At 39.7% G+C, this 24,342-nt stretch overlaps 1 protein-coding gene across 1 annotated transcript in view; it reads right to left on the bottom strand.

Moving 5' to 3' along the window:
• The window catches only part of lmntd1 (lamin tail domain containing 1), a 186,500-nt gene extending 177,727 nt beyond the window's left edge, over positions 1-8,773 (bottom strand). Inside the window, exon 1 of the mRNA XM_062981783.1 lies at positions 8,647-8,773. Within this exon, the coding sequence (XP_062837853.1) occupies positions 8,647-8,757 (111 nt within the window). The 5' untranslated portion in view covers positions 8,758-8,773. The remainder of the gene's footprint in view (positions 1-8,646) is intronic.
• Between the last annotated feature and the right edge of the window lie 15,569 nt (positions 8,774-24,342).

Genomic DNA, 24,342 nt, shown 5'->3' with positions numbered 1-24,342 from the left:
ATCAATAAACGGATACACTCTAATGGCAGTTTATTAAATTTTTCTGCCACAATTAAGACCAACCAACAATGACATCAGATGGAGCCCTGGATCAATCAGGGAGTACATTCTAGCTGGATGCTTTTTGGACAAACCAGAAACTGGCACAGGAGTCTTGAATAGCTACAGAAATTTAAGAAATATTTATTTTTATTATATTTATATTTATTTATAATTATTATAAAAATATTATATTATAAATATTATATGTATAATATAATATTTATTATATTATGTATTTGCACTTGCAGTATGTCAGTTCTTTGGAGTGCTGTTTCCGCTGACATCCTCTTTGGCCATTGAGAATGAATCCTCCAATTTTGCCTTCAACCCATCTGTGTCTCATCTGGCCTTCTTGGAAGCCAAACACGCTGGGATCTGAATCTGCAGTTTTTGTGGAAGCTGACATTCACATAACATGATCATACTTCCACACATCCCATAATCACTCATTCCAGCATTGCTGCTGTTCCCTATTTTTTAATGTTTATTTTAGTGCAGTTGTACAATTCCAGTTTTTTTTTCCAAGTCAAATAAAATTATATAATAAAAGCAAAATCTCCAGTTTGGGAATTGTGAGGAAGAGGGCTAAAACAAAAATTCACTACTTTCATGTCACTTTACTGCTGGCATGATGGCACAGAAGCAGAGATCTTAGTGTTAATGTTAAAAACTGCAGAATGGAGTGTGTGTACATGTGCTGGAAGAGAAGGAACAGTTGTCACCCTGTCACATATCTTCAGTAATTTCAGAGACACCTGTTCGATATTGCTCATGACAGTCATAGCAGGGAAGTAGTTCAAATGGCAAAGGAAAGACTAACATTTATCCAGGAGCATGACATTGGTGTTTGAATGCCAAGAGAGACTGGCATCTGCAGAGCAAAATTATTCACTTAAAAACCCCTGTCTGAATGATTTATTTATATATCAAGTAATGCCTCACATTGTGAGATACTGTACAAAAATTTTAAACAGCATTGGCCCAGCTCTCAGATGTTGGCCCAAAAATTAAGACACATTAGGGAGAAAAGAAAGGAAGAGAAAAAGGGGCAAGAGTGCAAAAATGAAATAAAACCATTCCATACTCTTCTGCCTTAAATATGCACCAAATCTGCACTGGTTTGTTATACGAAAAAATCAAAGGTAGTCAAGTTGGCCATAGGAAAAAAAATAATCCATACTCTTTTGTACACCAAGCAAAATGGCACAAAATATATGCACATTGTCAAGATCATCAAATCTGTTTGTCAGACTGATGTTACGCAACATTACAAAAAAGATAGGAAAGGAAATATACCCTGTTTCCCTGAAAATAAGACATCTCCAGAAAATAAGACTTAGTAGAGGATTTGCTGAATTGCTAAATATAAGGCCTCCTCCGAAAGTAAGACCTAGTAAAGTTTTTGTTTGGAAGCATGGTAAATATACATACCATAGATTGTTGTGCGTGGAAATAAAGGTAGTAACAAGAAATAATAATAATAATAATAATAATAATAATAATATAATAACATTATTCTTGTATCCCCAGAAGGGACTCAGGGCAGCTTACACAGGGACAAGCCCAACAACATACATTTACACACGAACAGAAACTTAAAACAGAAATTTAAAAACAGTATAGCAATAAAATATAATATAGAAATTCTTGAAAGGATTCAGTTTAGTTATGCTGGTTTGTGATGACAACTACTGTACAGTAGATAATAAATTTTCATTTTTAAAAAATTCAACCATAAATGTGAATTCTTCTTTGTGGAAAAATAAGACATCCCCAGAAAACAAGACCTAGCGCATCTTTGGGAGCAAAAATTAATATAAGACACTGTCTTATTTTCGGGGAAACAGGGTATTAATTCACTGATGAAATCATGGTGCCTTCAGGATGACCCAAGACAGACATTCAGTTTCAAGATGTTTTGCAACCAATATCCCCACTCCACCTTTTGTAACCTCTGGCCTTGTGATGTCTCATGGGCCATTTAGTCCCGTTCCTAGTACTGTTGTGGCAGATGAAGAGGAAAATTTGGGTTTCCCACCGTTTCTGCCAGATTTAGAGCCCTTGCAGCTGCAGGATGTTTGCCCACAAGAAGACAGTCAAACAAGCCTTGAGCCGAAATCTCCCCCATTTTCTCGCCGCCTTTATTATAATCAAGATAGACACGCTAGGGAGGCGACTCGCCGAAGCGCCAGGATCGCTGCCAGACAATTAGATGATTAAGTCTGTTTCCCTTGGGAAAGTTTAAGGAGTCCTGCATCTGGACACAGAATAGGTTTCGTTTCTTGTTCCCCAGAGAAAGTGTTCTTTGGCGGGAAAACAAGATCCTATATAGGTGTTTGACCACAAGGATTCCTTGCGGAGTCAATTCGTCAACTTCGGGAGTAGATTGTGTGTGGACTACGCTACTCCAGTTTCCAGGACCTTGCTCTCGTCCCAGCCCTGCCTTGTTCCCCGGACCTCGCCACGGATTCGCCACGGACCCTGTTCTTGTTCCTCGTTTCTTGCTGCCTTGAATCAAGCCTTATTTGCCAAGAACCTAGTTTGCTCTCCAGCCTTGCATCAAGTTCCATGGACTAAGGGACCTTGTTATTTCCCCTCACTTTGCTTGGCAAAGTGTGTGTTTCGGTTATTGGATTACAACTTTGGACCTTAATATCTCATATTGGACATTGTTTTCCTGGACTATATTTGACCTTTCCTGAAAGGTCTACTTCTGAACTATATCCTACACTTGTTTTTATTGACTTTATATATTTCTTTAATAAAGATATTAGATAGATTCTGGCCTCTGCGTATGGTTATTGGTGCTCTGCAGCCTGGGTCCTGACAGGCCTTAAGGAGAAACTTGCCAATCTGAAAGCTTTCACACATTGGAGTCACCCTCTGTGCTGGTATGCTGCATAGCCACGCTTATCACTATGTCTTATTTTCAGGATATGGCTTATATTGCGCAAATGCTTTGAAATCTTGCTATAGCGTATTTTATGGGTATGTCTTATTTTCAGGGAAACATGGTAGATAGTAGATTAATCAGGATTGTATATTGGTTCTTTGGTAAAGGTTTTCCCCTTACATTAAGTCCAGTCATGTCTGACTCTGGGGGTTGGTGCTCATCTCCATTTCTAAGCCGAAGAGCCGGCGTTGTCCGTAGACACCTCCAAGGTCATGTGGCCGGCATGACTGCATGGAGTGCCGTTACCTTCCCGCTGGAGCGGTACACATTGGCATGTTTTCAATCTGCTAGGTTGGCAGTAAACAAATTACTGTAATACTTGAAGCAGTGTTTCTTGAAGGGAATTGTCAGTGAATAGATAGGCAACTGAGTGAGTGCCTGCATGAGTGAGTGAGTGAGTGAGTGAGTGACTGGCTGGGTGGGTAGATTGGTGAGCGGCTGAGCTAGTAAGTGAGTAAGTGAAGCAAACATGTGGGTCTTTGGGTAGGCTAGTGGATAGACAAGCAAATGGACTGGCAAATCAAAGGTGTGACTATTATGCGAGGAAAGCAAAAATGCCACCTTGGAACCCCCCAATAAGGGTGTGTGTGACCATTACACAATGGTGACTATTATTCAAGGAAATACAGTATTTTGAAAGGAGTTAAGTCTAAGATCCCACCTACACTGAGAATTTAATGAAATTTTAAAACGGTATTGAAAAAAGTGGTTTCACTGTGCAGATGATTACATACGAAATCCAGGAATCAGTTTGAGCCATGGTTTTAGCATCAAGTCATGTTGTGTTTCTGTGAAAGAGGGGCAGGCCAAACTCTAGATAGCACTTTCAGATCTTCAACATAATCCAGTTTGTATGCAGTAGTATCATTAGTGGATGCAGAGGATGTGAACCATGCCAGGAGGCAGAGAGGGTGACACCAAAATTGCTATTTATAAAAATTTTGCTCAGTTGTAACATAAATGTATTATTTTTATACAAATATATCTGTAGTGAGATACAACCTAAAAAACATTTTTCGTAAGACAGGCTTACATATATTGTATTAACACACCTGAAAGGCTACAACTCTATGCTGATTTACTTTTTGGACCTACTAACCGAGATATTCTCCACTCAGAGCTGTTCTAATTCCCCAGTTACAGTAAGGCTTCGAATGTCGTAGTTTTGTCTGTACCCACTACAAGCATGCAATTTTGTTTCGGTTACTGATGTTTTGGTTTTTTAAATAACTTATTTTCTGGAATTTGAACAAAGTATTGGGGGTTGGGCTGATATGGGCGGAGACCCATGAGTGGTTGCATGGGTGGCCCATGATTTATTGCATTGATGACACCAACTCATGTGACGCTGCACAGTTTGCAAGTTCTTCAAGTGATTGGTGTGTATAGGTGAACCAGCTGCTCTCTTTTTCTGCAACCTCCTTTTTATTCTGGGACAAGAAGATGGAAATAATGGGGAGAACTTTTCCTTTAATGATGATTCCCAGCTGTTCCTGTGAAAAACTGGCAGTAGGGAGGACCCAGGTTAGAAGGAGAGGCAGCTCCAATCTCCTTTTTCTTATCTCATTGCCACCTGCTAGAGTTTGGATCTGTCTTTCTTAATCTAGCTTGCTTTCAAAAATGTTCTTGTCTTAGCATAGCCCAAATAGCTATCTCCAGTTGTTTCTGATTGTTGCTAGGAACTGTAGGAGTGTATGTACATTCCTCACTGACGTACTGGAAAGACTTTACAAGTGCCGAGAAAGACCGAAGAGCAAGCCCTCTGTCTTAAGGGTTTTAAGGGAATCTGCAGGCCTCATTATCAGAGAGCACTTTCTCTGATATGCTGCGGCAAAGGGTCTTTCAGATTAACAAAGCACTTGCATATAATTTTTATGGAGTCTACGTGTAAACTTGACATACAACAGCTGAAACTTTCTCTCTGAAGCTATTCTTGGCAAGAAAGAAATTCTTGTGCTGTTGAGGTAGATCCATAAGCCTGGTTTTTCTCTGGAAGCTGTTCCTCCTTAGTAACCAGAATGTGTTGAAATCTCACAGGGGAGACAAGGAACAATCTATATTTTATGATTTTTTATTTTGGAGGGGAAGAATAGCACTCTAGTGCCGAAAGAAAAATATACCTAAAGAAAAAACAACAACTCTGAATCCAATTTTCATTTTCCAAATCAAGGTTCAGATAATCGAGATAACCTGAACCCCTTAAATTGGCCAGTTGAAGGAAAATGGGGAGAAATTTCATCAGACAGAGCATCCATTGCAGAAAGCCAGCTCCCTAGAATGTATGTCCATTATTAATTGAATTTCCATTGGAAGTGGACTACAAAATGGGTTATTCTACCCAGGAAATGGGTTGCCAAAAGCAGACAGATATTCCTGTACTATGGAACTGCTTCCAAATATGTCCCTTCCCTGCCATCCACTTCACAGCAGCAAAAGTTTTTATTCTAGAAGTTTGGTTGTTTAACAGGGTCCCTGAAAAAATTATTTTACAGGGTGTATCTACCCTGTAGAATTAATGCAGTTTGATACTACCTTAATTGCCATGACTCAGACTTATGAAATCATGGGAGCTATAGGTTGCAGATGCAGACTGCAGCCAGGAAATCAGAAGATGTTTACTTCTTGGGAGGAGAGCAATGGCCAACCTTGACAAAATAGTGAAGAGCAGAGACATCACACTGGCAACGAAGGTCCGCATAGTCAAAGCAATGGTATTCCCCATAGTAACCTATGAATGTGAGAGCTGGACCATAAGGAAGGGTGAGTGAAGGAAGATAGATGCTTTTGAACTTTGGTGCTGGAAGAGTGCCTTGGACCGTAAGAAGACCCAACCAGTCCATCCTCCAGGAAATAATGCCCGGCTGCTCACTGGAGGGAAGGATATTAGAGGCAAAGATGAAGTATTTTGGCCACATCATGAGAAAACAGGAAAGCTTGGAAAAGATCATGATGCTGGGGGAAATGGAAAGAAGTAGGAAGAGAGGCCGACCAAGGGCGAGATGGTTGGATGGTATCCTTGAAGTGACTGGCTTGACCTTGAAAGAACTGGGGGCAGAGATGGCTGACAGGGAGCTCTGGTGTGGACTGGTCCATGAGGTCACGAATAGTCGGAAACGACTGAACGAATAAAGAAGAAGTAGGTTGGTGAGGCACCAGCACTCGTTGATTGAGAAGGCAAGACCATTTAAAATTGCAATTCCCATGAATCCATAGCATTGAACAATGGCACTCAAAGTTGTATTCAACTGCACTCATACTACATATTAGGGTATTGTTCGATTATTGGGGCAGTTTTCAAAAGGAGGTACTAGAGAGACAAGGATAGTTCATTTTACACAGGATGGGGAGTTTGAACAAGGGAAACCATTTCCCTCTGTTTTCCTGTTACTCCTCCCATCCATGTCGCCCTCGTGGAAACAACTCTCATTTATGTAATGAGAAGTGGGGAGGGGGAATAGCCAACGAAAATGGGAAATGCTTGTCCTCCTTCAACCTCCTCCCACCATAAAATGGAATCTCCTCTATCTAGGTCCCCTTTTGGAGTCTACCCAGATAATGGAGTTTAGATGCATACTTGATTTTTATCATTTATTTTTAAAATCAACTTTAGCATAGTCTGATGTTCTATGTCCAAGGTTTTTGCTGTTACCTTTACTTGTTTTATTCATTTTATAACTAGGGGAAATAAAGTCAAACAAATACATGACTAAAATATTCAATTGATACTGGACACAAGCAAAACCCATCTACTAAGGGTTGGAACATATTTTTGCATTTTAAATTAAAACATTTACACCTTACCAACCTACAGCCTACATTGTAGTAGTTCTGATTGCCATGGATACACTCATGTTTGTGAGTTCAAGTGCTGAGCAAAGACACATATATCTCCAAAATTTTGAGACATGTATTAGACATACCCAGGAAATGACAGTTTGCTATAGTTCATTAGCCAGTGCTGACTGTATGCTTGCAGATCCACCTTCATAAATGCAGCAATATGACTGATTTTAAAATATTTCATTGTCCCAAGTGTTTGAACTAAGAAAATATGTAACCCTGTGTATCTAGCAATCCTCCTTAAATAGATAAAGAAAACAGGCAGGCCCCATGCCACTGATTAAGTTTCCATGGGGACTCCAAATTGTAACTAGTAGATCTAGCACATATCCTGCCTGTTGCTCATATCACACCAACCATTGCTACTATTGCTGCTAGTTTGGTCCTTGGTAGGAACCAGATGGCCCATGTGATGTATTTCCCAGAATACTAGACCTTGTCAGATGCATTTATAGCAGTGGTTCCCAACCTTTGGGACTCCAAGTGTTTTGGACTTCAACTCCCAGAAATCCCAGCCAGCTTACCAGCTGTTAGGAACTGTGGTCCAGTGGTTGGGAACCACTGATTTATAGAATGTATGGGAGGATTTTACATGGTAGCCATATGCAATCTCCAGCTGTAGTCACTGATGCAGAATGTTAACTTGATCATATTATGTCCTGTAATGGTATGTGTATATATAACCATGTCAAATATCCTGGAATGTCATTTAGTAAACCAGCTTTCAGAACGGTAGGCAGAAGGCCATTCCACACAGCCATATTGAAGGCACCATAAGCCAGAAAATAGTAAACTTTGGCATATATAGCTTTGCCTTTGCATATATCATATAAGCCTTAGCCATTTTATATAGACAAAATAAGTTCCTTGCATGATGAACTAAAGTAGTACATGTAATAAAGGACCTGTGCCCCTTCCTTTCTTTTTGAGCTGGTGCCTTTCTCCAGAAAGTTCCAAGAAGAGAAGCTAGCTTGGAGTAAACAAGTTAGGTCACAGATACCACCTGTGCCAAAATAGGTGTGGAGGTGAAGGACCCTCAGCAATTGGTCAAGTTTAGATAAGCCAAGATATATATTCTTTGTTAACTGCGACACGCTTTGCAGCGGCCATTTGCATGTACACAGCTTTGTGTGTGTACTGCTGTTTTGCTTTATTATAGCTATGATAACAATAAATATTTTGCTTTTGTACTCTCATGAGGACTGGATTTTCTGCCTGATTGCTTCCTGAGCTAGGACCCTAGGAATTGTAATTGCCTTACAATATAACTCACAATATCAAGGCAGATAATCCACACTATCTGCTTTGAATTGGGCTATCTGAGTCCACATTGCCATATAATCCAGTTCAATGTGGATTTTATACAGCTGTGTGGAAGGGGCCAGAAATGTTATAATGCTTAAGCTTTGCTCTAACCAAGGTCTCTTGAGAGGTCAAGCACTCCTTGTATATTTAAAACTATTTGCATTAAGAGTTCATTTCAAATAACACTCTCTTTTTAAAAAAAACTAAGTAGCTTGTGGCTTTGCATTCAGTAACAATGATTGAAGAAATATGTGGAAAGCATAGCAGTTGCAAAAATTGTGTACATGGGGAAAGATAGGCTTGTCTTTTCAAGTGCATTCCAGTTAATTGAGGCCTCGTTTACACTGGAATATAAGATCTAAATTATCTGCTTTGAACTGAATTTTATGACAATATACACTCATATACTCCAGTTCAAAGCAGATAATGTGGATTATCTGATTGATATTCTGGATTATATGGCAGAGAGGAAGGCGCCTGAGCCTTATTTTTCCGACTGATATTACCTTCTTCTGTAGAACCACAGCCTCCAAAGACAGCTTCTCAATTTGCTGCTTTAGGATCTTGTTTTCCTCTTTAGCCTGATCCACCAGGAACCGACCTCCCTTTATTATCATTTGCAACTTCAGAAGCTGTAGGGAAAAAAGCCGGGGTGGGAGGTAACCAGTTTAGGAACCAGTTCACATTTACGCTCCTGTGGGTATCAACATTATATACAGTGGTATAGTAAAATCGTGTCCTGCACATAAAATGGCAAAAATCAAGGTTTGTGTTTTGGGGTGGGTGTATATATTCAAACTGTAGTTGGTTGAATCTGTGGGTGCAGAACTGATGGATATGGAGGGCCAACTGCTATGTACTATCACATCCCATAGACAATTAGTCTGGAATAAATAGATTAATTGCCCAGATGTTCACTTGTGCTGAATATCCGAAAGGTTGATCTAAATTAAATCTGGTTTCTCTTAAACCTGAACAAAAACAGCAGGAAATATATTTCGTTGAACTTTTATTGAAGTGCAATGCTTCTTGCCTTTCATCAATTTCTGTTCTAACTGAGGTTGATATGGTGTGCAGTTTAACAGTACTGAAGCCCCATAAATTTCTCATCTCTATTACAATCCTGAAGTGTCATTATGCCTTTTAATTTTAAATCTGACTGAGTCAAACTGAGGTCTTCCTTATCATGCTCCACATCCTATTTCACACCAGAGGTGAGAGGAAGTGGCCAGGAGAATATACTTAAGACTGTAAACATCACTGAGATCTCAAACATCATATTAAATATTACTATGGTGTGGATATTATCAGGTTGGAAACAGCATCCATGGCCCCTTCTACACAGGTGTATAAAATCCAGATTATCTGCTTTGAACTGGATTATTTGGCAGTGTGGACTCAGATAATCCAGTTCAAAGCAGATATTGTGGGATTTTCTGCCTTGATTTCCTGGATTATATGGCTGTGTGGAAGGGCACATTGTTGCCTTCTGTCAACCCTTTTCCTTTCTGATCTGGCACAAAAATGTACCAAAATTATTTTCCCCATCCTGCAGAATAATATATAGCGGTGGTTCTCAACCTTTGGCCTTCCAGTTATTTTGAGCGTCATCTTCAAAAATTTCCTGGACTCTGGGCATGCTGACTAAGGCTTCCAAAACATCTTTGGAACAGTGGTTGAGAATCACTGGGGTATGACTGAGGGTCCTTCCACACAGCCATATAACCCAGAATATCAAGGCAGATAATCTGAGTCCACACTGGATTATCTGAGTCCACACTGTCATATAATCCAGTTCAATGTGGATTTTATACAGCTATGTGGAAGGGGTCTTAGTTTCATAGATGTATGGTTGAATACTTAATAGACAGGAATAAGGTTATGAGGTGACTTGTCACTCAGATGTTCAGATGTTACTAAAAGAAAAATGCACCAAAATAGAATTTGCTGAATATATATACAGCCATACATTGGGCATTAATACAGCAGCTCAGAAAAGCTCTGGATATCTCTTCAAAACAGGACTGGAAAATTGTGGCCATTTACACTGCCATATAATCCAGGTCAAAGGAGATAATATGGATTTTGTATGGCAGTGTAAATGGGGCCTAAACCAGCCTGACAAAGGGTGAGGTATAATGGGAATAGTCATTCATCAACGGAGAGTAACACATGGATATTACCTATCCTTGTGCTAATGTATTTATAAGGTTATTATTCAAACATACATTCAGTGTGTTTTTTTTATTTCTCATGGAAAACATGCTGATTATATTGATTTATACCGATATACAGCCCCCAATGGTGCAGCAGATTAACCACTGAGCTGCTGAACTTGCTGACCAATAGGTCAGTGTTTCAAATCCAGGGAGCAGGGTGAACTTCCGCTGTTAGCCCCAGCTTCTGCCAGCCTAGAAGTTCTAAAACATGCAAACATGAGTAGATCAATAGGTACTGCTCCAGCAGAAAGGTAACGGCGCTCCATGCAGTCATGCCAGCCACATGACCTCGGAGGTATCTACGGACAACACCAGCTCTTCATCTTAGACATGAAGATGAGCACCAGCCCCCAGAGTCAGACATGACTAGACTTAATGTCAGGGGAAAACCTTTACCTTTACTAAACCAACATACACTGTACTGCTCAGATCAACTAAACTCATCCATCTAGCATTCAGTTTTCAACAACCAACACCTAGGCTGGTTACTGGCATATGATCCAGTATCCCATCCCTGCTTTTAACTGGATTATATGAGTCTACACTGCCAGATAATCTGTGATAAGCAAATGATCATGAATCTGATCCTGGGATATAGGACAATGTATATTCAGCCTAAAACTGTCTGGATATACTCTGTGTCAACTTGAATACTACACGCCTTGTCTGGAGAAGAGGGCATTTTGCTTCAGATGCTAACAGACCTTGGGTTGTCCCTGCCATTGGATAATAATTTAAGGGAAATATTTTTGTTAGAACTAAAATGGGGAAAGAAAGTGTTTGTGTACACACACCCCTGTATAGACACACACACACAGAGAGAGAAATACTGTGGAACTCAATCTTGGTGCTATTTGGTTGGAATATAACATCATGAAATTATAAGTCACAGCATTGTAGTTTTGACTTCAGATAACATGAGGTAAGCACACATGTTAGTTAATGTGGGAAAAATAATTTTAAACTGACACATACTTTCATGTGCAGACATACGTACTTACTTATGACATTGCATGTATAGTGTTCTAAGTGTACACGCACACTAATTGTCAATAACAAGGGGATTTAGTTTGCATTGCTGAAAATGAACTGGTGTGACCTGTAGTAAACCAATAAATGCTTTTGTAAATTCTAAAACAACATACTGTTTTTATACAATTTTGTTTCATTGTACTTCCATGCCTTTGAAGATAACATGCTGCCAGTAAATGGCAGGAAAAGTGCACAGACTTCCTGGATTTAACTAAAGCCATATAAAATTTAGTCCACTGAGATTGAAAATACTTCCACAGAGATGGACAAACCCAATTATTTTCAAATGTAGGTACCCAGGAGAAACATACTGCTTTTATGCACATATGGACTTCATTGGTAAACTATAATTTCAATCTTAATAAAAACCCTACCTTTGATTAAAAGTTACAGAATTTCCCGGAATAATGAGAAGCACCATGCAAGGAAAGCCACAGACAAAATTTGGAGGCATCTTTGAACTATCCATTTCTGCCTTGTGGTATCTAACAATGAAGTTCATTTGCAGCCCAAGGCATACTGGGTAGCAAATCCATGCTTGAATGGTAAGTCAGACTGAATTAATTGTGCTGAAGTCTCCAGTGCTTAAGAGCAATTGAGAGGGTAGAAATTGCTTTTATTAAATGATCATGTAATGTTCAAAAAACTGTTAACCTTCATTCCGCTTCAGTCACATTTTACCCCTCCCAAAGAAACTTATTACTGAGCAACGAGAAAGGTTGGATATAAAACTAACCTTATATCATTCATAGACATTATTTGAATATGAAGCATGTGGTATGTCCCCATTAAGCAGATCTATATTACAATTTGAAGGGAAAGAGAGGCAGGAGCATCCACACTATGATTCCCCATTACTACCGAATATCAGTATCATTGTCCCCACTGGTTTGCTTTTAATTACTCTGATTTTATCTGCTTGGATTTTAATGTATTGTTCATGATTTTATTTTGTGTATCGTTGGAATGTTTTAAGTTTTGGTCAAATATGTTGTGTTGTTGTTTCGGGCTTGTCCCTGTTGTGAGCCGCCCCGAGTCTCTTCAGGGAGATGGGGCAGGATCTAAAAATAAGGTTTATTATTATTATTATTTATTGAGTGTCTTCTGACCGAGGAATCGCATCTTCTGTCACTCTCTCATTTCGTTTTTTATTGTCTGATCACAGAGTTTTCATGGTAGAAGACATCTAAAAAGGGCCTCCTTCTGCTCACTACTAAGAAGTGTTAGATATGATACCACTGCTATTGTCTTTGAGAGATTCTCTGACAGTGTCAACATTGCTCCCCACCATATTATAACTAACCCTCTGGAACTGGAAAATTCTGACTCAAAATCCAGGGCCAATTGGGTGTACTGGACAGTGGATTGGCCCCAGGTATGGGGGTATTTCGCCAGAACAGAGCTAATCTGCATTTACACCAACCTAAGAGTTAATGTAGATGTGGCCACAGAGGAGTCTAAGGAGCAGGGAAATGAGGCAGTTGGGAGACTTATGCCCCAGCAGGAAGTGGGAAATGTCTCTGTCCTTTGTGTCTTGTCATAAAAAATAAGGAAAAGCTATGGAGATCTCAGCATCTGTTAAATGCTATAAAACCCTGGGATTTGTAGTTTCATGATGTACTAGCACTTTTTAAGAGGCTAAATTGTAATGGCTTGTGCTGACAACGATGATGTGGATGGAGGAAGGATTACTTCTCCCAGTGTTCAAGTTGGGCTCAAATATAAAGCAGCACCATGTACAGCCAGATCCACCACTTTGGAACAGAAATAACAGCAACCAAGAGTGGACAATGAAAAACGTACAACTTCTCTGGGTTCAGAGCAAGGGCAGGATCAGGGTCTTAAGATGGGAGGCCAGCAGTTAAATATTCTGGACTAGCTTCAATTAATGACAGAGGGGATTCTAGTGCAGAGATCTAGTTAGTTGTTTGGCTCAGAACAGCAGGTGGGATCACTTGAGAGATCTGCATAAACAGCTGAAGTTTGGAATAGCTAGATGCTGGCGGCAATGTTGGTATTGAGCTGAAGCCTGAAGTTCCATGTCTTGAACTTTGAATCCTTGAAAGACAGACTGTATCCTGGATGTTGGACTACGGATTGTGGACTATTCTTGGAAACTGTGTTGGTGAGATATCTTGGTTTTGGAATATTGGAATGGACTTATGGCTTACCCTCTTGCCTCCTCTTTGCGTGGCTGATTGATGTATGTGTTGACCTTGAATTGTCTTTGAACTATGTTTGTGTGTTTGGCTGTGTTATAGAGACTTCCTGAGCAGGACTCTGACATAAAAAGCTTGCAAAACTACATTTCCCATGATTCCATAGCATTGAGCCATAACACTTAAAATGGTATCAAACTGCATTAATTCTATAAATGCCCCCTCAGACATCCAGTGGCTCGAGGAAAAGTCTGACCCAGTTTCCTAGAGAGTCTGCAGTTCAAATATTCCTCAGCAGATTTCCACATTCATAGTCTACCCCAGCCCCTTGCTGAGAAAACCTTTTATATCAGAAAGTAAGTGGAAGATATTATGGATGAGGAGATATCACAAATAGTAGCAAGGAACATTAACACTGTAACGTTTGACTGAACATATGCAGTACATTGCACAGAACCTGCCAGAAGCAATTACATCCTTACTTTAGATTTTGAACCAGTGCACTTTATATGAAGAACCTACCTAATCAGTAATGATGCCATGTGTTTTAAATCCATTATTTAGCAATTAAGCAAATGGACATGATGTCATCTAATGGCTGCCAGATATAAGAATATCTTTGAAAATCTGCACAATCTTATTTGGCCCTCTGTAAAATAAAATATTTACCACTACTTCGTCACTAATAAGGATATCCTGTGGCTTGATAAATTAATATTTATGGAAAGTGCTTTGAAGACTTTGGAAAGAACTTGCATCTTGGCAGCTTTTAGGCTAGGAATGGGACATACTTTTTAAGCAGTTTAGTTTTTTGATAGTGGAGTCTTTAATAGCAAAATTCAACACTTTCATTTAAAAGCAAGGGCTGTTTAAGCTGTCTCTGAATCTCTCATTTGTCATGTCCTAAATTTCTGGATTCTGCTACTGTCTAAAAACCTCTTCTCTTCAAAACACTGCTGCTTGCTTGATTTTCTATGCTAATGATTTTGGTCATGCACTTTCACTCTTTTTAATTCTATTTTACAGTGCAGTCCTACTCAGAAATGTTTTTTTAGTACAACAAGCCATTCCCCTATGTATATAAATAACTGCCATGGCCCAATATTATAGAATTGTGGTAATTGTAGTTTTATAAGGTCTTAGCCTTCTCTGCCAAGGAGTGCAGGAAATGACAAATCCAAGGATTCCATAACATTGAACAATGGCAGTGAAAGTGGTGTCAAACTGTATTAATTCTATAGTATAGATGAACCAGAATATGGGAAAGTGTGTTGCAAAGAAATGTTGCATATGTGATCAAAATAAACACTCGAGCTTTTGAAGTGTTTAAAGGCAAAGAAATTTTGAACTCAGGTCCACACCATGTTTGAAGGCCTTAAAATAAAACCTGGATTTTATCTGCTGAGAATGATGAAAGATCAATTAGAGAAGAATTGTCACTTTTTAAATATATGAATATACAGCAGCAAGGCCTTTTTATGCTCAAAGATGAAAGGATACTATTATACCAAAACAAGATATCTGTGTGATGAAACTATGTGATCTAGCCGAGATAGCTAAACGAACAATTTTGATTAAGGGGAAACTTATATACACACATATATGGTACTTTTCTCCAAAAAAATTTCAAGGTCATTTAGAGGGCACCTTATCAGGGATAATAGCATTTTCACTAGCAACATTGTTTTTTCCATCCCTTTCAATGCCTCTCCTCCTGTCCTATCAGTAGGAGATACTATTGCTGCAGGAATGAACAAGACAACCGACAGTAAAGAAAATGAGGAAGGAAGCTCCGGATAAAGAAGCCTAGCATATGCTGTGCTGCATTGTGCTTTCCGAGCAGCTATTTATTTAGCCTGTTTATATTCTATCTTTTTTTCCATTATGGAATTCAAATTTACTAAAATGGAAGTTCCAGATTGTCTCCCTCCTGGCAGTATCCAACCACAAATCTTTTAGCTTTAGGGAAATGACCGCATCTTGTTGTTTTCATATTAAAGTCAAATAAAAAACCTAACTCTTCTTTTGTGCACTATTTTGATAAAGGATGGATTTCCTCTTACATTTTCCACAATGTCATTGGAACTGAACAGCAGGTCATTATTTCTGATTAACAGGCATGTCCATGCAAATATATTGCTTTAGACAAATATCTACATTGTTCTACTTTTGCACGCATAGCAATTCTGGTATTTTATTTTGACCTTAAGCAATACTTTTCTCATATTGCTGAGTGCATAGAAAATAACATTGGAAGTTGCGAACAGCTGTCATTGAGCTTCAACTTTCCAGCAGGTGTATGTATAGCAGGATACAAAAATGACGGAATGTCATCCCTCCTTACTGTCTGCAGACAGACTTGAAAACCAAGTATTTAAGACATTTATGGGAGGAAAATACTTGAATTCCCCATAGCCTGCAGCAAAGTACCTGCTTCTTCCAAATAATTACTTAGTAGTCTAAGGCTGCCAGAAATAGGAGGAAAATTCTTTGCAATAGTTTCATAGCAGTGGGTTTGTTGTTGTTTTTTTGTCCTGCCATCACTTACCTGTGGCCTGTACGGTTGTTTGTACAGTTTTCTTTTCAGCAACTGAATACTTGCCTTACATGTTGGAAATCACCCTGAGTCCCTTTCGGGGAAATAGGGCAGTATACAAATAAAGTTCATTATTATTACTAGCCTGTGTACCCTGCAATGCCCGGGTTATTTGAAAAGAGTCTTGTTTGTTTTTGGGTGTTAGGATATAGCAATTTGGTCATATGATACACTGTCTTAGAAAAACAGTTTTTCCTGTTGTTTTTCTCTTATGAATGCTCCCATTAGAAAATGCATAAGGATGTGGGTGAACAACAATTCCCCAAAATCTTGGGTCAATCCTCCCAAAACTCCCCCAGTATTCACAGTTGGCCATGTTGGGGCTGTGTGCCAAATTTGTTCCAGATCTGTCATCTGCTGGGTTCAGTGGTCTTTGGATAAGGGTGAACTACAACTCCCAGATTACCAGGGTAATCACCCTGAAACCGTGCCAGTATTTATAGTTGGCCATGTTGGGTCTGTGTGCAAATTTGGTCCAGCTCCGTCACTTACTGGGTTCAGTATTCTCTGAATATGGGTGAACTATAACTCTCTGATGCCAAGGTCAATCACCCCAAGTTGGCAGTGTTGGGTCTGTGTGCCATGTTTGGTCCAGATTTGTCATTGGCGGGGTTCAGAGGGCTCACAGAATACAGGTGAACTCCCAGAGATAAAGGTCAATCACCTCCCAAGTCCACCAGTATTTCCAGTTGGCCAAGTTTGGTCCAGATCCGTCATCAGATGGATTCAGTGTTCTCTGAATACAAGTGAACTATAACTCCTGGATGTCAAGGCCAATCACCCCCAAAACCCGCCAGTGTGTAAATTTGGCCATGTTGGGTCTCCGTGCCAAGTCAGTTCCAGGTCCATTGTTGGTGGGGTTCAGAGTACTCTTAGATCGCAGGTGAACTATACATCCCAGTCCCTACAATTCCTATAAATCATGGTGAATTTTCCCCAAACCTCTCCAGTATGTTCAGTTGCTTATCAATTCCTCTGTTTGTTATGTGCCATAGGAAAGGGCAGGAAAGAGTTAAGGATGAGGCAGTGGGTGGGGTCATGCAAATGGAGAGAGAAAGGAACACTGGGATATGCTCACTGTAACCTGCAATGTCCTGGGAGGGAGTGACTTGGTGGCTTCTCAGCATTGGGAACTATAGCCTGATGGTGGAGGCTCTCTGTGTGAGCGGACACTTGTGCCATATACACACATACAGATTTTCACTTTTATTATGTTGTTGTTGTTATTATTATTATTATTAGTAGTAGTAGTAGTATTGCATACATTTTTAGAATTTGACTTCAGAGGGGCACACAAGGCCAGACGGCTGAATGTAAAGTAAATGCAGAACAGAAATATTCTGCTAATTAAATATTTAAAGATATTGCCGTAAAGATAATGGCTAGTCCAAATAAAACAGGCCCATTAAATCAATTAAACCAAGATAGTAAAAACAATAATCTGGAAACTAAGCTTAATTATGAGGAATAGATTGGGAAGCTCAGAATGTTTCGCTTGGAGAAAACTGTGGGTCCTTTCACACAGCCATATAACCCAGAGTATCAAGGCAGATAATCCACATTATCTGCTTTGAACTTGGTTATCTGAGTCCACACTGCCATATAGTCCAGCTGAATGTGGATTTTATACAGCTGCGTGGAAGGGGCCTGAGGATACTTCTATATTGACACTATAATGCAGTTTGCAGCCAGCATGAGGGTGGGGTGTCTACAAAACGCATAACCACATTGTGTGCTGTAGTGTGGATCAAGCCAGAAACAGTACGTTTAAAAAACTTTCCAGTCTTGAATAAGCCAGTTAATGTGCTGCAGCCAGTTTGAGTATATCCCATGCAGGAAGCAAATCTGAGACTGTCAGGACTCTGAAGCACTTGCTGAAGTACAAAAAAACACAGCTAGTTGGAAGGTCTAAAAAATTACCTCTCCAGGAGAGGAAATCACATCATTTCCATGGGAATGCTCACTTTCTGTCCCTTTATTGTCATTTTCTGTGCCCAGCCGGCCCCAAGCTGATCCTGAACAGACATGGATATGCACATCAGCACATAACAGTAGACCAGGTAAGGAAAAACCTCTGCATTTTTGCAAATACAGTAGAGTCTCACTTATCCAACATTTGCTTAACCAATGTTCTGGATTATCTGCCTCAAGGCAGGATCCACAGCTGTTTCTCTAGGCAGCAAGGACTGAACTTTTTACAGATTTAATTTCCAACAATGTTGTTACTGTAAGTTCATTTTATGCAATTCTATCTTTATTTGTAGTCAATTTGTTAGTAGTCAAAGTTTTTGTAGTCAATGTTTTTAATACATTGTGATGTTTTGGTGCTAAATTAGTAAATACATAACGTTACTGTGTACCGGACTGCTTTTTCTGTTGATTTGTTGTAAAACATGATGTTTTGGTGCTTAATTTATAAAATCATAATATAATTTGACGTTTAATAGGCTTTTTCCATAATCCCTATTATTATCCAACATTTTTGCTTATCCAACATTCTGCTAGCCCGTTTATGTTGGATAAGTGAGACTCTACTGTCGTCCTGTTCCTGGATTTGGTTCAAATCTATATTTATCAGATACTTTGGTCGCTGTCCCAACCTCAAACTGGTTTCAGGGGTGTTTGTGTAGGTGCTGCACAGCAAAACCTGTTCATTTTAATCCATTTCCCAACTGTATTATCGTGTCTGTATAAAACCATCCTTAGGGCCCTTCCACCGAGCCCCATATCCCAGAATATCAAGGCAGAAAATCCTACAATGTCTGCTTTGAACTGGGTTATCTAAATCCACAATCAGATAATGTGGGATTTTCTACCTTGATATTCTGGGATATAGGGCCCTTCGATGACATGATTATCAACTGAAAAGATCTGAAGAACTGTTAAGTAGAAGCTGGAGCAATCTTGTTATCTGCTGATCCAGAAACTCAAATATGAATTAATGCATCTAAATCACCAAATAAGATTCAACCTAAATATTAGAAATAGTTTATTAACTCTAAGAACTGTTTGACAGTGAAATAGATTGCCTTAGAGGGTAGTGGACTTCATCTATAAACAGAAATTAGATGGCTATCCTTTGGGAGTACTTTACTTGTGTATTCTTGCATGGCAGGTAACTGAGGCCTCTTCTACACTGCTGCATAATCCAAATTATCAAAACAGATAATTCACATTATCTGCTTAAAACTGGATTATCTGAGTCTACACTGCCATATAATCCAGTTCAAAGCAAATAATATGGATTTTATATGGCTGTGTAAAAGGGGCCTGGATTAGATAGTTTGAGAGGCCTTTATAGGGCATAACATACCATCCAACAATTATTCAGTGACTCCATTGTATTTAAGACTAGCAATCAGATTTACATCATTCTTTTCCACATCAAAGAGGGACTGATGAAATCACATTTTAAAAGTCATTACAAGACATTCCTGTCTTTCCTCCAAAGAACTCAGAATGGATACAGGATGTACCTAAGACTATAAAAAAGAAGTCCTTTGCGCCCAACTATTTCCAATCGGTATCTAATATTTTAACCACTCACTTTCTTGTATCTTTATTTATTTGATAGTTTTGTAACTTGTTTCTAAACAGGCTTTCTCTTTGGGGGAGATATATCATATTTCATGATATATAATAATGGAAACCATCACATTAAAACCACACCACTTTATCTCAGCACATTGTTGTTGTGCTTATGCACCATCAAATCATTTCCAACTTACTGTTTTGGATAGCATGAATGAGGGTTTGGCTGAGCTCAGTCTGGAAGAGCAACTCCCTCTGCCACACCATGGGCCCTTCTACACAGCCATATAACCCAGAATATCCAGGCAGAAAAATCCCACAATATCTGTTTTGAACTGGGTTATCTGAGCCTGAACCTCATATATCCCAGTTCTAGGCAGATAATGTGGGATTTTATTCAGCTGTGTGAAAGGGGCTCCAGAAGTAACAACTACTCAGCCTGCTGGCCAAGCTCAAAGAGTGTGTGAGGAATATGCTGAAGAAGAGTTAACTGGGCTTTTCTTTGTGAAACATAGGAAAGAGAAAGCACAGCTGAAGTGTTCAGCCAAGATTGCTGAGAAGAGGGTTAGCAAGAGGGATCAGCTGAGAAAGCAGCATTTAAGGGTTTGAAGTGTAATGTCTAACTGCTGGTTGCAACTTTTGTAATGAAACCTGGACCTTGTGCTCTTGAGATTCGTAGATGCTTTTGGAAATGTGAGTTGAATTGTATCTTGCAACAGGGACAAATGCAAGATACTTCACTTCGGCAGAAAAAATGGAATGCAAAGATACAGAATGGGGGACACCTGGCTAGACAGCAGTACTTGTGGACAACAAGTTAAACATGAGCCAGCAATGTGATGCGGCTGCTAAGAAAGCCAACGGGATTCTGGCCTGCATCAATAGGGGTAAAGCGTCTAGATCTAGGGAAGTCATGCTCCCCCTCTATTCTGCCTTGGTCAGACCACACCTGTAATACTGCGTCCAATTCTGGGCACCACAGTTGAAGGGAGATGTTGGCAAGCTGGAAAGCGTCCAGAGGAGGGCAACTAAAATGATCAAAGGTCTGGAGAACAAGCCCTATGAGGAGAGGCTTAAAGAACTGGGCATGTTTAGCCTGCAGAAGAGAAGGCTGAGAGGAGACATGATAGCCATGTACAAATATGTGAGGGGAAGTCATAGGGAGGAGGGAGCAAGCTTATTTTCTGCTGCCCTGCAGACTAGGACACGGAACAATGGCTTCAAACTACAGGAAAGGAGATTCCACCTGAACATTAGGAAGAACTTCCTCACTGTGAGAGCTGTTCGGCAGTGGAACTCTCTCTCACAGACTGTAGTGGAGGCTCCTTCTTTGGAGGCTTTTAAACAGAGGCTGGATGGCCATCTGTCGGGGGTGCTATGAATGCGATTTCCTGCTTCTTGGCAGGGGGTTGGACTGGATGGCCCACGAGGTCTCTTCCAACTCTACTATTCTATGATTCTGTGATTCTATGAGGATTGTTTTTTGGCTTCCCTTCTGCTTGTTCCCGTGGATTCTATTGCTGCCACAAACTAATTGGCTTGACCTTGGACTGTATGACTATTCCGCTGGAATTCACGTCACACTACACAGAGAAGCCATTGAAATCCACAAACATGTGGACAATTTCAACAGAAAGGAGGAAACCATGAAAATGAACAAAATCTGGCTACTAGTATTAAAAAAACCTCCAAAATCAGAACAGTAAATAAAGAGCAACATTCTGAAAACAGAGAAATTCCAGACATGAAACAATCAGAGACAGATAACACCTCCAAACAAATGATTTTCCCAAACAGGAAGAAGCCAGGCCTTGAAGCCACAGGGCCATCAAATGCTAATCAAGGTGATTAATTACAACATCCACACCTGCCTCCAACAGACAAGAGTTCTTTCTCCCATCCTGGACCTTACGCAGATATATAAACCTCCCTTGCCTAGTTTCCAACATACCTCACACCTCTGAGGATGCCTGCCACAGATGTAGGCGAAACATCAGGAGAGAAAGCTTCTGGAACATGGCCATACAGCCCGAAAGACTCACAGCAACCCAGTGATTCTGGCCATGAAAGCCCTCAACAATATATTCCGCTGGAGATTCAACATCTAAATCAGGGGGTCCCCAAACTTTTTAAACAGGGGGCCAGTTCACAATCCTTCAGACCATTGGAGGGCCGGACTATAGTTGGCCACTGAACAACAACAACAACAACAACAGTAATAACAACAACAGCAATAATAATAAAAAGAGCGTTGGAAGAGACCCTTTGGGCCATTGAGTCCAATCCCCTTCTGCCTTTGTGCACCGAAAGCACAAACAAAGCACCCCTGACAGATGGCCACCCAGTCTCAATGTTAACAACAACAACAACAACAACAACAGCAATAATAATAAAAAAGAGGGTTGGAAGAGACCCTTTGGGCCATTGAGTCCAATCCCCTTCTGCCTTTGTGCACTGAAAGCACAAGCAAAGCACCCCTGACAGATGGCCACCCAGACTCAATGTTAATAATAATAATAATAATAATAATAATAATAATAATAATAATAATAATAATGAGGGTTGGAAGAGACCCCTTGGGCCATTTTGTCCAACCCCCTTCTGCCTCTGCGGACCGAAAGCACAAGCGAAGCACCCCTGACAGATGGCCACCCAGCCTTAATGTTGATGATGATAATAATAATAATAATAATAATAATAATAATAATAATAATAGTAATAATAATAATGGTTGTAAGAGAAGAAGAGAACCCTTGGGTCATTTAGTCCAACCCCCTTCAGCCCTTGTGCCGTGGGGGCCAGATAAATGGCTTCGGTGGGCCGCATCCGGCCCCCAGGCCTTAGTTTGGGGACCCCTGATCTAAATTCATGACATTTATGGTGACCCCAAAGCAAACCCATCACAGGGTTTACTGCACAACATTTGTTCAAAAAGAGTTGTTGTCTTTGCTGTTCTCTGAGGTGGAGAGAGTATACCCAAGGTCACCCAGTCAGTTTCCATGGCTGAGCAGGGATTCAAACCCTGGTCAGCAGAGTTATCATCCAATGTTCAAATTACTACACCACACTGGCTCTCAATAGCAACTAATTAATCATTGGAGAGCTGTGCTGAGGAAGGTATGTAGGAGAAAAGATGGATATACCAGAGGGAAGAGCTAAGGCTCAGAGAGCTGGTAGCAGAGAGGTACAGAAGTAACAGTGTAGGACTAAACCCATGATGAAATATGGTAAACCCCTATTTGGATTCTGTGTATAATTTTATCACTGTGTAAGAGGTCAAGGAGATTCAGCTCCACCTACGCTAAGAAACCCAACACATTTTGATCTTCTCTCAAATTGTCCTTCTTCAGAAGCTATTGTAAAAATGATCAGAAACACATTTACTATTTACAAATATTTGAGACGGCACATAAACAACTGTTCAAAAGAATGTCTTTAAAAAGTTTCAGTATACATACTAATATTCAGAACTTTCCGGAGTTGAAGCATGCACTCTCTTTACAAGTGAATTTTAAATCATTGAATGTTAAAAGAAAAGATATGTCTATCAATAGGCTCTTATTTATGATGTGTGTTTTTTAAATGAGCCAATCTAAGAACTAATGAAAAGACAAGTGATGTAATCTGTCCCTAATGATACTCAGCTGATTTCTTACTCAGCTGATGTCATGGGCTGAAAAATTTCTCCATCCATATCCATCCTAGAATTTCTGTATTAAGAATTGTATCTCCAAATTCTCATTCAGAACTTCTGGTACTAAAAAATTAAGTTCCAAAGTCCATTGTCCCCCCTTTCTTCTTTTAACAATTCTTATTTCTGTTAAGTTCAGTCTCCGGTTTCTATCAATTTAACAATATTTATCAGTGCCAAAGATTAGGTTTAAACTCAAGGTAGCAACAATTTCTTATGAGTGGAAGCAATCATTCAGATAAACAGGTCGCAAATGCTTTAAGGGTTTAAAGTCCCAAAGTGACACAATAACTTGTACCTAATAACCAAGGAGAAGTTAGTGTAATCAGTGTAGAAAGCAAGCAATATATTCTGAACACTTAAGACTTTACCAGCATTCTTGCCACTGCATTTTCTTCTAACTTGACAAGACAAAGTGTCAATGTACTTTCTTTCATCCTTCCTATAACTGCCATTGGGTCTGTTCCATCATTTCTTTGCACGTATATGTGGAAAATAAGAGCTGCATATTATCTGTATATTTCTAACACCAGAGCTCTGAATTATTTCTTCCCAGAAGTCTTAAGTAGGTAGTTGAACTGTGAAGAATGCCAATGCCCAAAAAGTGGCACCTTCTGGGCAAATGCCTCCAGAAAGAACAAATGTCACATTATATGCATGACTGCGGTCCTCATCCCAGGCCCCTGATACACAGCCATATAAAATCCACATTGAACGGAATTATATGGCAGTGTGAACTCAGCTCAAAGCTTACATTGTGGATTACCGACCTTGATATTCTGAGTTATATTGTACGGCAATTATATGAAGGTCCCACAGAAATATGATACAGGAAAATACCACTGAAAATTGTTCAGTGGGCCAGGAACACAAACAGGACTGAACTCACAAACCCATTATGTGGTGGCAAGACACCTTTTATTTCAAACCCAGACACAAAAAAATTGAGATTTTAGCAGAGCTGGGGGAAAATA

This window comes from Anolis carolinensis, chromosome 5 (assembly GCF_035594765.1).
Source record: "Anolis carolinensis isolate JA03-04 chromosome 5, rAnoCar3.1.pri, whole genome shotgun sequence".
Classification (NCBI taxonomy): domain Eukaryota; kingdom Metazoa; phylum Chordata; class Lepidosauria; order Squamata; family Dactyloidae; genus Anolis; species Anolis carolinensis.
This window is presented reverse-complemented; position numbering and strand designations above follow the sequence as displayed.